Raw genomic sequence first — 13,066 nt, forward strand, 5'->3', positions numbered from 1 at the left:
ATCAAGTTTTCTACCCATCAACAAACCTTTTCCAGGAATCAGAGAGGCAGTAAGAAGATGTGGTTCCGAAAATCTCAAGGACCTTTCCAAGATCTGCATGGTGATAATTCCTCCAGAGGCAGAGGAGGAAATTGTAATGGAAGATGTCAACTTAGAGGCAGAGGAGGCTTGCAGAGTCAGGGTTTTAGGGATTCTTTTCTAGACAGGCCCTTTCAACGATCCTGAAGTGCTGCCTGACTGTCCAACTTTGGAGGCAGTCGGTTCAATTGTCCTTGCACCCAAATGCCTGGTCAACTATAACACAAGATTCTTGGGTGCCAAGAACAAAGTTTATCACATACCATTTTTCCTATCCACTTCCTCCAAAAGGGAGATGCTTGCCAGAATTGCACCCAGTCAGAGAAAGGCAGCAGCACACGAAATCCAAAAGCTGCTAGAAAGAGTTATCCAAAAGGTCCCACCAGACCAAACAGGATTCAGAACTTAATCATGCTTCCTTTTAGTGCCCAAGAAAACAGGGGACCTCAGATGAATTTTAGATCTAAGCAGTTTGAATCAGTACATGAAGAAATCAAAGTTCCAAGTAGTCACGGTACAGTCCATCCTGCCATTTCTTCACAAGGAGGACTGATGTGCTCAATATATCTTCAGGACTCATACTGTCATATCAAAATAGACAGACACTCCTGAAGACAATTTGGCTGGGAGCCAGTCATTTCCATTTCAGAGCCCTGCACTTTGGACTCACCACAGCCCTCGGGGTGTTTACCAAATGTATGACAGTGTTGGTAGCTCACGTGAGACTAGGAGGATTCCAGGTATTTCAATATATAGATGAGTGGCTCCTCACCACCTCCTCCAGGCATCATCTTCTGCATGCTAGGGACTATTTGTTTCAGATTTGCAAGTCATTGGGTATAACAATAAACTATGCCAAATCAAACCTAACACAAGCCCAGAGCCTGGAGTTCACTTGTGGATACGACAACACAGGTGGCATCTCTACCTCCTCATCGCATTTCCGCTGTCAGAAGTTAAGTTCATCATCTTCTTTCTCATCCATCCTTTAGCAAGATCAGTACTTTAAACATTAGCTTCCATGGCAGCAGCCATTGTACTACTTCCTTTGGCATGTTTCTTTATGCATGTTCTCCAGTGGACTCTGGCTATGCAGTAGTCCATTTTTCATCAACCCCAATCTTTTCCAGTCAAGCTTACTCCAATTTACAAGCAACACATCCATTGGTAGATCCAATCGGACGATATTAATCTAGGCTGACTCTTTGTTCTAACAACTCCGATGGCCACGGACATTTCCCAAGAAATGCCCCTCCCCAGTTGAGAAGAACAGTCCAAAGCATGTGCTCCCCCAAGAGACCAATTTACATGTTAGTGTTCTAGAGATAAGGGCCATCCTACTTGCGTTGCAGGCTTTTCAAGATGCTCTCCCCAAAATGACTGTTGCAGTTCAGACTGACAACATGTCCATAGTCTGGTAAATCAGCAAACAAAGAGGAATGCAATCTTATCCCCTCTACAGTGAGGCCATGAGAATATGAATATCTAATTGCAATTGCAATGCACATTCTGCCTCTAATAAAGGATCCCTCACCACCTTGGGATCTGACAGTTGTGCTACAAGGTTTAACTCAGAAACCTTTTGAACCTTCAGCTAAAACTGATTTAAAATTTCTTTTACTGGAAAACAGGCGTCTTAGTAACCATTACTTCTGCAAAGAGAATTTCTGAACTTCAGGCTGTTTCTTCAAAAACACCTTTCATCATTGTTCATAAGGACAGGGTTTCGTTTCGGACTAGCCCTCCCTTTTTACCTAAGTCGACTTCTGAGAATAACATTAATTAATCCATTCACTTACCAATTTTCTTTCCAAATTTTTAGAATAAAGGAGAGTACATGCTGCATTTCCTTGATATGCATAGGCAGTTACGTTTTTGTCTTCACAGAACAAAACAAATTAGAAAATCAGACTAATTCTCTTTTTTTCTCACCAAAAAGGCTGGGTTGTCATCTGTAAAGTCACTGTAGCCAAATGGATTGCATGCCGCATTTCTTGGATTTATTCTAAACAAGGCATGACTTTACCTAAACCTCCCAAGTCTCATTCAACTAGATCCATGGCTGCTTCATCTGCCTTTTGGTCAAGTACATCTGTTGATGATATTTGCGCTGCAGTTACATGGTTCAGTGCTGCTTATACCTGTGGTACTTATTACAAATTGGGTATTATTTCTAGAAACAAAGCCACCTTTGGATCAGCGTAATCCAGAATATCCTTCCATAGGGACACCCAAGATTATCTTAGCTGGTGATTCTGTCCCATACATTGAGGAAGAATGAAAATGGACAACACAGATGCCTCATTATGGTAAGTACATAACTTTTAAATCTGATGTTGTCCTTATCATTCTTCATCAACTTCCCTCCCTCATCCATTTTTTCTCGAGATACCTATTGAACTATATTTGCAGCCTACAGTTTCGGGTTTGAGCCCTTCCTTTCTCTGTCAACTACACCTGTCTCTATTTAACTATAGGGATATTTGGCAACAAACTCGATCTGAGGTAATGGGGATGGATAGAGCATTATGGGTAGAGGGAGGAGCTTGAGAGCTGGATCCGAAGTCTGGAATATGCGGCCAAGTTAGATCTGAACCCATACATTGAGGAAGAATGAAAATGGACAAAACAGATGCCTGGTTATGATGAGTACATAACTTTTAATTTCCATATGTTCATTTAATACTGTCCTCCTTGACTTTTGTTAAATAACTTACTAAACCTCCTTTTCAACCCATGTACTCTGCCCATTGAAAACTCCAACTTGGTAGATACATTTTTTTGTAACTGTAACTTCAGCCAGAAGGGTGTCTTGAATTCCAAGCTCTTAAGGCTTCATATCTTAATTGACTTTTTTAAATTAAAAGTGTTTGCTTTCCACTAATCTCTTGTTTATGCCAGAAGTTATGTTGGACATAGGTTTTAATCAAAATATTAATTTGCTTTTGTACAGCTGCATTTTCAGAACTCATTTGAGAGTATTTTGTGTTTTTGATTAGCTGTTGCTTGATAACTTGCTGGGGGAGATGAAGGCATAATAAACATACATGACAAATACCCCCCCCCCCCAAAAAAAAAAGAAGGGAAATCAGCAGTTTATTTTATGGTACTTTTCTCAGACAGCAGCAGCTTTCTGAGGCTGGGCATGCCCCTCAGACTGTGAGCAAGGATGTCCTTGCTAGGGCTAATAAGGATACATACACACTGTGCTGGAAGTTTAAAAAAAAAAGACTGGCACTGGTCTCTATCCAGTGCAAAGGGTCCTTTCAAAAATGTGATTGCTCACGTTTTACTGTGTGTGGTACACACCTTATTTCTTTCAGTCACATTGCATGTTGGGTATGTGTAACCTATTACTTTTTTTGTAATTAGTTTGCATTTGAATTTTTGAAGTGTTAATGTGTGAATAGTGTCGATAAAAATGAAACTTTTACTTATCTTAATTGTCCCATTTTATTCTGTAGCATATGAAAGCAAAGATGTTCCCTCAGAAATAACTCTGGCTGAATCTGAAAAACCTCAAGTATTGGAGCTTAAGATTTCCTCACTGGAAGAACAGGTAATGCATATATTTAAAAAAAAGGATATGATACATCTCATTGTCAATCAGCTGGTAGCTTAAGTAAATTTAAAGACAAAGTGAGTGGCTATATAGAAGCAAGGAAGCCTTCTTAAAGCAGATGCATTGTAATTAAGCTAAGAAAGGTTGGTAAAGGGGAAAGTCTGAATTTTTATTATGGATTGTTATTGAAGTGTGTCAGGTCACTGACGCCACTTGTGCTGAATTTTGACTTGGTGTCAGTAACCCCACAAAACAGACAGAAGCTCTCAAAAAAGTTTCAGCAACTTCGGTTAGTGTTTTTAATATGAGGCATATCCTCTTAAAGCCAGTATTTGGAATGCTCATGGCCACACCTCTATGACATACATATTCTAACTCTTTTGCACACAATTTTACAGGAAAAGGAATACATTTTTCAAACAAAACTAAGTGTTATGTAACCCCTGAGGTCATGTGAACTCAACCCTGCATGTTTAGGCCACATTCACTAAACTGGTCTATTAAGGTGCAAGGAACCTATTGTGACCATTAAACTGGTCTATTAAGGTGCAAGGAACCTATTGTGACCATTACCCTCAATTTAGGAGGACCAAAGTTAAGGCTGTTTTTCCTGGAATTTTTTTGTTTTTATTCTCAGATTATAAGACGGTTGTAAAAAAGGACATTGTAAACCTAACAACTTGCTTTCTCACCCAGCCAGAGTGGTGGTCTTTTTCTAGAATGTCTGCTACAGAGTGTGAAAGCATCAACTGCTCTGTGCGCTAATAGATAATGTAGCTATCAGACAGATTTATATATCTGAATTAATTCAAACTTGTTACTGGTCTGGAGGTTACCCTGAAAGTTAGTATTGTTTTTATGATGCTTTCATGCAGCAGGTAGTAGCAGTAGTAGTACTAGAAAGCTTTAGTGTCATGTGATAATGCACCACGCACACTTCTTTAGCCAGTAATCTATAAATTTTGTCTACCTCTGTTTCATCCTTTTTCATTATTTTTCTTTTGTTTTGTAATAACCTCAAGCAGCCCTTTTCAGGGACTGCTTGAGACATACATTGTAACATACAAGAGAAAAGTTTTACTTCATTTTCATATATATGATAAAAGGGACACATTTGTTCAGTTTTCGGAATGCAGGGACAAAAATTATAGCAGCATTGCTCATTTGTACATCTTAGTCACAATACAGTGATACTGGAGGGCTAGCCAGGAAGGTAGGCTCAATCAGCAGTATTCAGTTTGGTGCCTGGGTTGGGTAGAGAGTGTGGAGTGCTTATGGTATAATGCTGCTCTTTAAAGGAGGCTGAAAACATTATTACTATTGCATAAGTTTGTGTGCACATTAAGAGGGAGGGATAATGTTAAAAACAATATGGACAGGAACACCCATGGCTGTCTGTATCATTGCCCTACTGCACATCAAGGGAGGGATAATGTATAAAAAAAAAAATACCTTACTTTAAGGAACGGGTGATGCTGGGCATGCCTCCATCTCCCCCCAGCCGCCAACAAATGATTGTTTTTCCAGCTGTGACCCTCAGGTCCAGTTGCTCTGGGGGGGGGGTTGACCAGTAGTGGAGGAGACAGCAATAGCTCAGTTATCCTCACCAGGATGGCAAAAAAATACAGTAATAAAAGTAGTAGCCATAGCATTCATTTATGTAATTTTTTGTTAAAAAATTTTTCATATATATTTATTTATTTAACATTTCTTATCCAGAAAAGTCTGACTTGGAATGAAGACAATTTTCAGTGGAGGCCCAGGGAGAAACACTCCAGACAGTGATAAAGGTCATTGGTAATAGCATTCACATGTAGTTGTTACACTGTCATAACAGCATTCACTTGTAGTTAAGTTGCCCTGCTAGCAACAGCTTTCACATGTAGTTAAGTTACACTGTTAGTAACAGTGTAATAACGTAATGTAACAGCATTCACATGTAGTTAAATTACTGGTGGTATTTATTTATTGATTGATTGATTTAGCATTTGAATACAGGATAGTCCACTGGGCCTTAAGAGCCCATTTTCAGTGGAGGCCTGAGGAGAAAAGCTCCAAGTATATGTTACAAGCTTGAACAGTTAAGATGTGCAAAATGTCAAAGTATATATATATATATATATATATATATATATATATATATATATATATATATATATATATTATAGTAAAAAGAAATAAATGTACATATTCAAGGTTGAGCAGTTAGGTTCCACGGATTATCACAGAATGCATAATTACATAGATAAAAAGGCATAAATGTACATATAGAAACAATTTTAACAGTATTTCATAGATCACTACGTACAAGATATTTTAAGCATTTAGTAAGAGCATTTTTGTCATGTGTCTAAATAGTAGGCTGGAGCAGTGAGTGAGTAGAGTTGGTAAGAGGAGTAGAGGAGGTCAGGTCTTAAAAGAGAAGACGTATCCAAACTAAGAACCAGAAAACCAAAAAAACAAATGCAAAGCTGGAACAAGGAACCAAAATGCAGTGTAGTAAAAATAATTTAATAAGTAAACAACAGTTAAGTGATTTCTTCAGGTTGTAACAAAAGACTTCTTCAGAACACCAACTTACAAAACAGTTCAATGTAAATAGCCCTCCTATTGTACATCACATGACAAAAACAGCCAACTACAGTTAAAAAAATAGGTACAAAATTAGATGGAAATTTATTTGCAAATTAAAAATACACAAACTACTATAGTAAACATCTAAAAAACCCAAAAAGTATAAAAAACATAAAATCATTAAATCAGTACATAAACTTATTTTTTAAAGGAATTTTGAAAGTAGACAAAGAACGTAATTGTAATACACTCATAATAGATAAAACTTTCATTAAGACCAGAGTGAATACAGGCATTAAGCGTCATCTGCCATTTAAGTTCTATGATGTCATTCCAAGGACCACCCCTTGCATTTTTAGCTACTATATCCAAACCCATAAATTCAAATGAATGGCTAGGAAAAAATGAAATGGGTTTTGCAAAAGCATTATTTATATTTTGTTTTCTAATATCAAGCATATGTTCATAGATTCGTTCTTTGAATTTCGTTTGCGTTTTTCCCACATAGTAAAAACTACATTGTGTACAATGGGCCAAATAAACAATCCCTCCTGTGTTACAATTACAGAAAAAAAATGTTTTTTAGCCATACACCCTTCACTTTAACAACATTTTTCACCATAAGGTACTTACACTGGTTACAAGCATCACATTTAAAAGTACTATTTTTCTTCTGAGTCAAGTTCCCATGTAGGTAGTTACCTCCTTCCATAATCTGTTAAATGACCTCCCTTTTCTATATATAAACTTGGGGACATTCCCAAAGATATGTTAGTCCCTCAAAACAGGAAAACACATTCCAATTCTTTCTTAAAATATCCACAATCTGTGTACTTTCATTAGTGAAGGTCATAATGAAAGAAGGGAAAATTACAGTCACTAATTCTGTTATTCAACATCAAGAATTCCCCACCATCTTCAGTGGTTTTAAGCATAGAAGTATAATAGCCATATGTTAAGTTGTCAATCTCGCCTTCATTCTTGCTTGATGGGTTCGGAGCCGATCCTTGGCTCCGACCCGGCACTTGCTAAGCTCGAGAGTCACTTTTACCAGCTCGAGGCAGCCCCATATCCCATGATGCAAGGCGGTAAGTACCCAGATCTCGTTTGCCGCTTCGCTGATGAGGTCCTCCTTTTACCAGCTCCTGGTAAGTGATTCATACACTAATACTTTTGCCCCTTTTTCAGTTTAAACTTATATTTGTAGTTAAATTTAATATTTTTAGACTAGTTTTAGTCCTTTCCTGACTAAATTTCCCTCTCTTCTAAAACTTTTTAGTCAGGCCTTCTCCCATCCCATCCTCCCCCTTGTTAGGGTGTGTGTGTGTTTGTGAGACAAAATTTTATTTTTTCCCTTTGGGATTATAAAATTCTTGGACAGGTGTTGTGTGAGTGTGTTACAACATGTCTAAGGAAAGGGTCTCAGGCTTTAAGAAGTGTGACTCGTGCTGTCAGAAAATGTCTCTGACAGACGGTCACACTTCTTGCCTTTACTGCCTGGGACCTCTCCACCTGCAGGACTCCTGTGCGATTTGTCATTCTTTTAGCCAGAGAGTCCTGCAGGAAAGGAGAAATAAGCTCATTTTGAGGGGCCTTCTTAAGCCGGAGGGCTCTCCGGCTAAGTCGGCTCCATCTAAGACTTCTAAGTCTTCCAAGGCCCAGGCTTCTGTGTCCAAGCCTGCGGCCTCGGCTCCGACTCTTTCAGAGTCGAGATCGGCTCCGGCTGGAGCCGACTCTGGTTTACACAAACCTTCGGTACCGATGGCTATCGGTGCCGATTCTGGTTTGACCACTTCGGTGTCGGCTCCGATCGGTTCCGATCACCATGTGGCTCAGGCTTCGGTGTCAGCGCCGATCGGCTCTGACACACTTACCTTTAAGTCTGTATCGGCTCCGGCCGGAGCTGATGCATCGAAACTATCTGTCGGTGCCGAGAAGTTGTCGGCTCCGACAGCTGCTATAGTTTCATCGGCTCCGATGGTTCCTTCGAGGAAGAGGTCTAGGTCCCCTTCCTTGGAGCCGATACTCTCGGCTCCGGCTTCTCCTCTCCTCTCGGAACAGAGCCATCGGAGCCGATCTTCCAGGTCATCCAGGCTTTCTGACAATGATTTAGAGAGAGTGGTCAGTAGATTATTAAAGTCACAGGCACTGGCCCAAATGCTACATAGTCCGTCTCAACAGACGACTATGAGTCCACACCCCATTGCAGTTCCTCCTTTGACTCTACCCCAGAGTTTGGAGTTGGAGTCTTCGGGAATAGTTTCTGCTACGGCTGAGGGACAGATACCCCCTTCTGCTCCTTCAGCCTCTACTCTTATCTCCTCTTCGAGACCTTCCTTAGAGGGATTCGGTGGTCGGGCTTCCCTGGTCTCCTCCGAGGGGGTGAGTGGCATCGGACCCTTGTCCGACCCCACTCTTCCTCTTGGAGCCTCGGCCTTGGTGAGCTCAGCTCCGACATCTGCCTCGGAGCCTTCCTTTTTGGTGGGTCCTGGAGTTCCTGGCTCTTCGGAATGGGTTCTCTCGGACCTCCCTGGGAGGGGAGCCTTCGAGGTGATGAAGAGTGTGCAGGCCACTGGACTCGGCCAGCAGTCTGTTCCCTTAGCTCCTCCCTCTATGGTGCCTGTAGACATCTCTGCCACTTCTCTTGCTCCCGGACCCAGAGATCCTCCGCCTCAGGTTTCCCCACTGGGAAGAACCCCCTCTTCCGAGGATTCTCCTGATTTGTCAGGAGATCCTCCGCGGAAGAGGACCTGTAAGAGGAAACACGTAGACTCCCCCGAGTCTATCACTTCAGATACTGACTTAGATGAGTCAGAGGGATCCCCAAGATCCCCCTCTGAGGATGTCTCCTTCTCAGACATCCTAGAACTCCTTAGACAGAGGGGAAACTGGCCCACCAATAATCCCTCTGAGGATGAGTCAGTATACCTGGAGGCGTTTGGATCTCGGCCCTCCACCTCCTGGGTGTCTCCGTCTTTCGACCCCCTTATGCAGGTTATTGCTCGAAAGGCGTGGGCTGCTCCTGACTCTGTAGAGCCAGTCCCTAGGAGGCCTTCTAAATTTATTACTGCCCCGTCGGACAAGCAATTCCTCACAAAAGGTGTCCCTGCTGATGCCATGGTGGTGGCAGCCGCCACTAAGAAGGAACTTGCAGATCCTTCCGTACCTGTCCATCCTCCTAATAAGGACTCTAGGACCATGGATAGATATGGTAAGCGGATGTTCTCTTCAGCGACCTTTGCTATGCGTTCGCTGAACTACCTATGTCACTTCACCAGACTCCAGAGGGATATCCTTAAGGAACTAGGTGAAGTAGTACAGGATCCTACAGCTGCAGGGGCTCAAAAAAAATTGCTTCGCAGCTAGGAACCCTTAATTCTATTGCTAACTCCTCCATGCGACTGATATCATATGCTGCTGATGGAGCGAGTAGGGCCGCAGGTACAGGTGTGGCTCTTAGACGCCAAGCCTGGATGCGGCTCTGTAATTTTGCAGATCCCTTTAAGGCGTCCTTCACAAACTCTCCCTTTGATGGGTCAGCTTTGTTTGGCCCTCAAGTGAAGGAAACGTTGACCAGGTGTGAGCAGGACGGCAAAACTCTTTCTGCCGTAGGAGTCCGCTTTTCCACCCCTTCTAGACCTTACCCCAAAGGGCAGAAGGGTGGCAAAATGTGGTTCCGCAAATCCCAAGGAGTCACGCCGGATTCACGTGGTCAGTTTACCCCTAGAGGCAGAGGGGTAACAACAACAGACGCCGCTCTAGAGGCAGAGGGGGTCCACAAAACCAGGGAAGCAGAGAGCCTCTCTCTGACAAGCCCTTTCAGCATCCCTGAGATGTTGCCCGGCTGTCCGTCCTTGGAGGCAGTCGGGGGAAGACTATCGCTGTACCCAGAAGCCTGGCATTCCCTCACTCAAGACAGATGGGTACAGTCGATCATATCCGAGGGTTACAAAATTCCTTTCGAGGAAAGTCCTTTCTATCACTCAAAGTCCCTTCCAGATGTACCACCCGGTCTAAGGGAAATTGCAGAGTTAGAAGTCTTAAAACTGCTGCAAAAAAGAGCCATTCAGCCAGTTACAACAGATCATTCAGAGCCCGGAATCTACTCAAGGTTCTTTTTGGTCCCCAAAAAGACGGGAGACTGGAGACCAATATTGGATCTCAGCAGACTTAACAAGTCTGTGAGGAAGACAAGATTCCGAATGGTCACTCTTCAGTCAATTCTGCCCTTCTTACAGAAGGACAACTGGATGTGCTCAATAGATCTTCAGGATGCGTGCTATCACATAAAAATTCACAGATGCTCCAGGAGATTTCTCCGCTTTCGGCTGGGGTCCAGTCATTTCCAGTTCAGAGCCCTGCCCTTTGGTCTCACTACAGCCCCCAGAGTGTTCACCAAATGTATGGCAGTGGTCACGGCTCACCTGAGACGTCAAGGATTCCAGGTGTTTCCGTATCTCGACGACTGGCTCCTTTCAGCCACCACCAGGCATCAGCTTGTTCAAGCCAGGGATTACACAATAAATCTTTGTTCTCAATTGGGCATCTCGATCAACTCTGAAAAATCATCCTTATTGCCCTGCCAGTCTATTACTTTCATAGGCGCAAACTTAAACACTGTTCGGATGTCAGCTACCCTTACAGATCAAAGAATTTCAGACATTCAAAGTCACGTCAGGATCATTCTAGCCAACAAGAAGGTACAGGCCAGAATGGTTCTAAAGGTGTTAGGCCTCATGGCTGCGGCCATTACTCTTCTTCCCCTGGCTCGCTTCTACATGCGCCTTCTTCAATGGATGTTGTTCACTCAGTGGTCTTACCAACAACTTCCAGTGCGTCACCAAATACTGGTGACACAGATTTGCAAGAATCATCTTGCTTGGTGGATCACTTCTCCCCAGATTCACCAAGGCAGACACTTTGTACCCCCATCCCCGGTAGCCACTGTCACCACGGATGCCTCCCTGATCGGGTGGGGGGGGGGTCATTATCAGGGCAGGATGGTTCATGGGACGTGGCAACCTTCCGAATACCACCTGCACATAAATGTCCTAGAGATGAGAGCAGTGCTTTTAACGTTGCAAGCCCTCAACGACTTTCTTCCCGTAGGGACAATTGCAGTCCACACAGACAACATGTCTGTAGTTTGGTATATCAACAAACAGGGCGGAACCAAGTCCTACCCCTTGTGTCGAGAAGCGCTCAGACTTTGGCAATGGGCGATCTCCTCTCATCGATTTCTGGTAGCAACGCACATCCCTGGGAAAACCAACATTTTGGCGGACAGATTGAGCAGAGCTATTCTCATGCCTCACGAGTGGTCTCTCAAACAATCTATAGTGGAAGAGATTTTTCTGGAATGGGGTCGCCTATGTTGCGATCTTTTTGCTACTCCCCAAAACAGCAAATGCCCAGACTTCTTTTCTCTCTTCCCACTGCCAGGCCATCCCCCCAGAGACGCTCTGACCCAGGATTGGCCCCAGGGACTTCTTTATGCCTTTCCTCCTTTTCCTCTGATCCCTCAAGTTATCCAGAAAGCAACCGTTTGAGAGCCAAATTGATTCTCATTGCTCCTTATTGGCCTCGACAAATTTGGTTTCCGTTCCTCCATCGTCACCTTTTGGTGCAGCCGTGGCATCTGGACCCAGTGCCAGATCTTCTGATTCACCAATCCGGTCAGCTGCACCGCTCTATCCCTTCTCTCAACCTCACAGCATGGTTGCTCCACTTCCTTCCTTAGCCAGGCTTCCTATGATCTCTAACCCTGTTAGAGACATCCTAGTAGCTTCCTTAAAATCCTCTACCAGGAGGATTTATACAAGCAAATGGAAACGTTTCTCTTATTGGGCTAAAGCCAAGAATATTGATCCCTTCACTGCTCCTGTTCAAGCAGTTTTGGATTTCTTAGCGGAGATTTTTCATGCGGGCTCCTCTTCTTCCACAGTTAGAGTTCAGTTGGCTGCTATCTCGAACTTTCATGTCGGGTTCGCAGATCACAACATTATGTCCCACAGGCTTTGTAGAGCCTTCTTGAAAGGAATTTTCCTCCTGAAGCCTCCAGTCAGGAGTCCTCCTCCTCAATGGGACCTAAATTTAGTGCTGACATCCTTGATTCTTCCCCCCTTCGAGCCAGCTGTTTCTTGTTCCCTGAAATTTCTCTCATGGAAAACTTTATTCCTGGTAGCTATTACATCGGCTAGGAGGGTGTCTAAACTTCATGCTCTATCTGTTCGCCCCCCCTATTTGGTCTTCCACAAAGATAGAGTATCATTGAGAACTAATCCGACCTTTTTGCCTAAGGTCGCCTCAAAGACTAATTTGAATCAAGCCATTGATCTCCCTGTATTTTTTCCAAACTATTCAAACAGATCGAACAAAACTACATTATCTTGATGTCCACCGCCAACTCAGATATTATTTGGACAGAACAAAACAATTCAGGAAATCCGATCAACTCTTTGTTTCCTATGCTGATAACAAGAAAGGCCTTCCTGTCTCAAAAGTGACCTTATCTAGATGGCTTTCTAATGTCATCTCTGAAATTTATCGGCTCAGGGGAAAACAGCTGTGCTCAAAACCTAAAGCACATTCAACCAGAAGCTTAGCTACTTCTACAGCCTTTCAAGCTAGACTTCCTTTAGACACTATTTGTGCAGCGGCCACTTGGGCCACTCCTCATACTTTTGTTTCCCATTACAAATTGGATTTGGCCTCCAGGGACAAGAGACAGTTTTGGCTCTACAGTCCTCAAGAGTCTGTTCCATTGAGCCACCCAGGATAGAGGTGCTAGGGACGCGGTCCCATCAAGCAAGAATGAAGGCGAGATTGACAACTTAACATTGAGAAGTTATG

At 43.0% G+C, this 13,066-nt stretch overlaps 1 protein-coding gene across 5 annotated transcripts in view; it reads left to right on the top strand.

The window, feature by feature from the left end:
* The window catches only part of CHST10 (carbohydrate sulfotransferase 10), a 1,890,555-nt gene that overhangs the window by 1,077,220 nt on the left and 800,269 nt on the right, over positions 1–13,066 (top strand). For all 5 annotated transcript variants that reach the window (XM_044071078.1, XM_044071079.1, XM_044071080.1 and 2 more), the window contains exon 3: positions 3,543–3,637. In XM_044071078.1, coding sequence (XP_043927013.1) covers positions 3,543–3,637 — 95 coding nt within the window. The remainder of the gene's footprint in view (positions 1–3,542; positions 3,638–13,066) is intronic.

Source organism: Protopterus annectens, chromosome 5.part0 (assembly GCF_019279795.1).
Source record: "Protopterus annectens isolate FY-2018-M chromosome 5.part0, PAN1.0, whole genome shotgun sequence".
In the NCBI taxonomy this organism is placed as follows: domain Eukaryota; kingdom Metazoa; phylum Chordata; order Ceratodontiformes; family Protopteridae; genus Protopterus; species Protopterus annectens.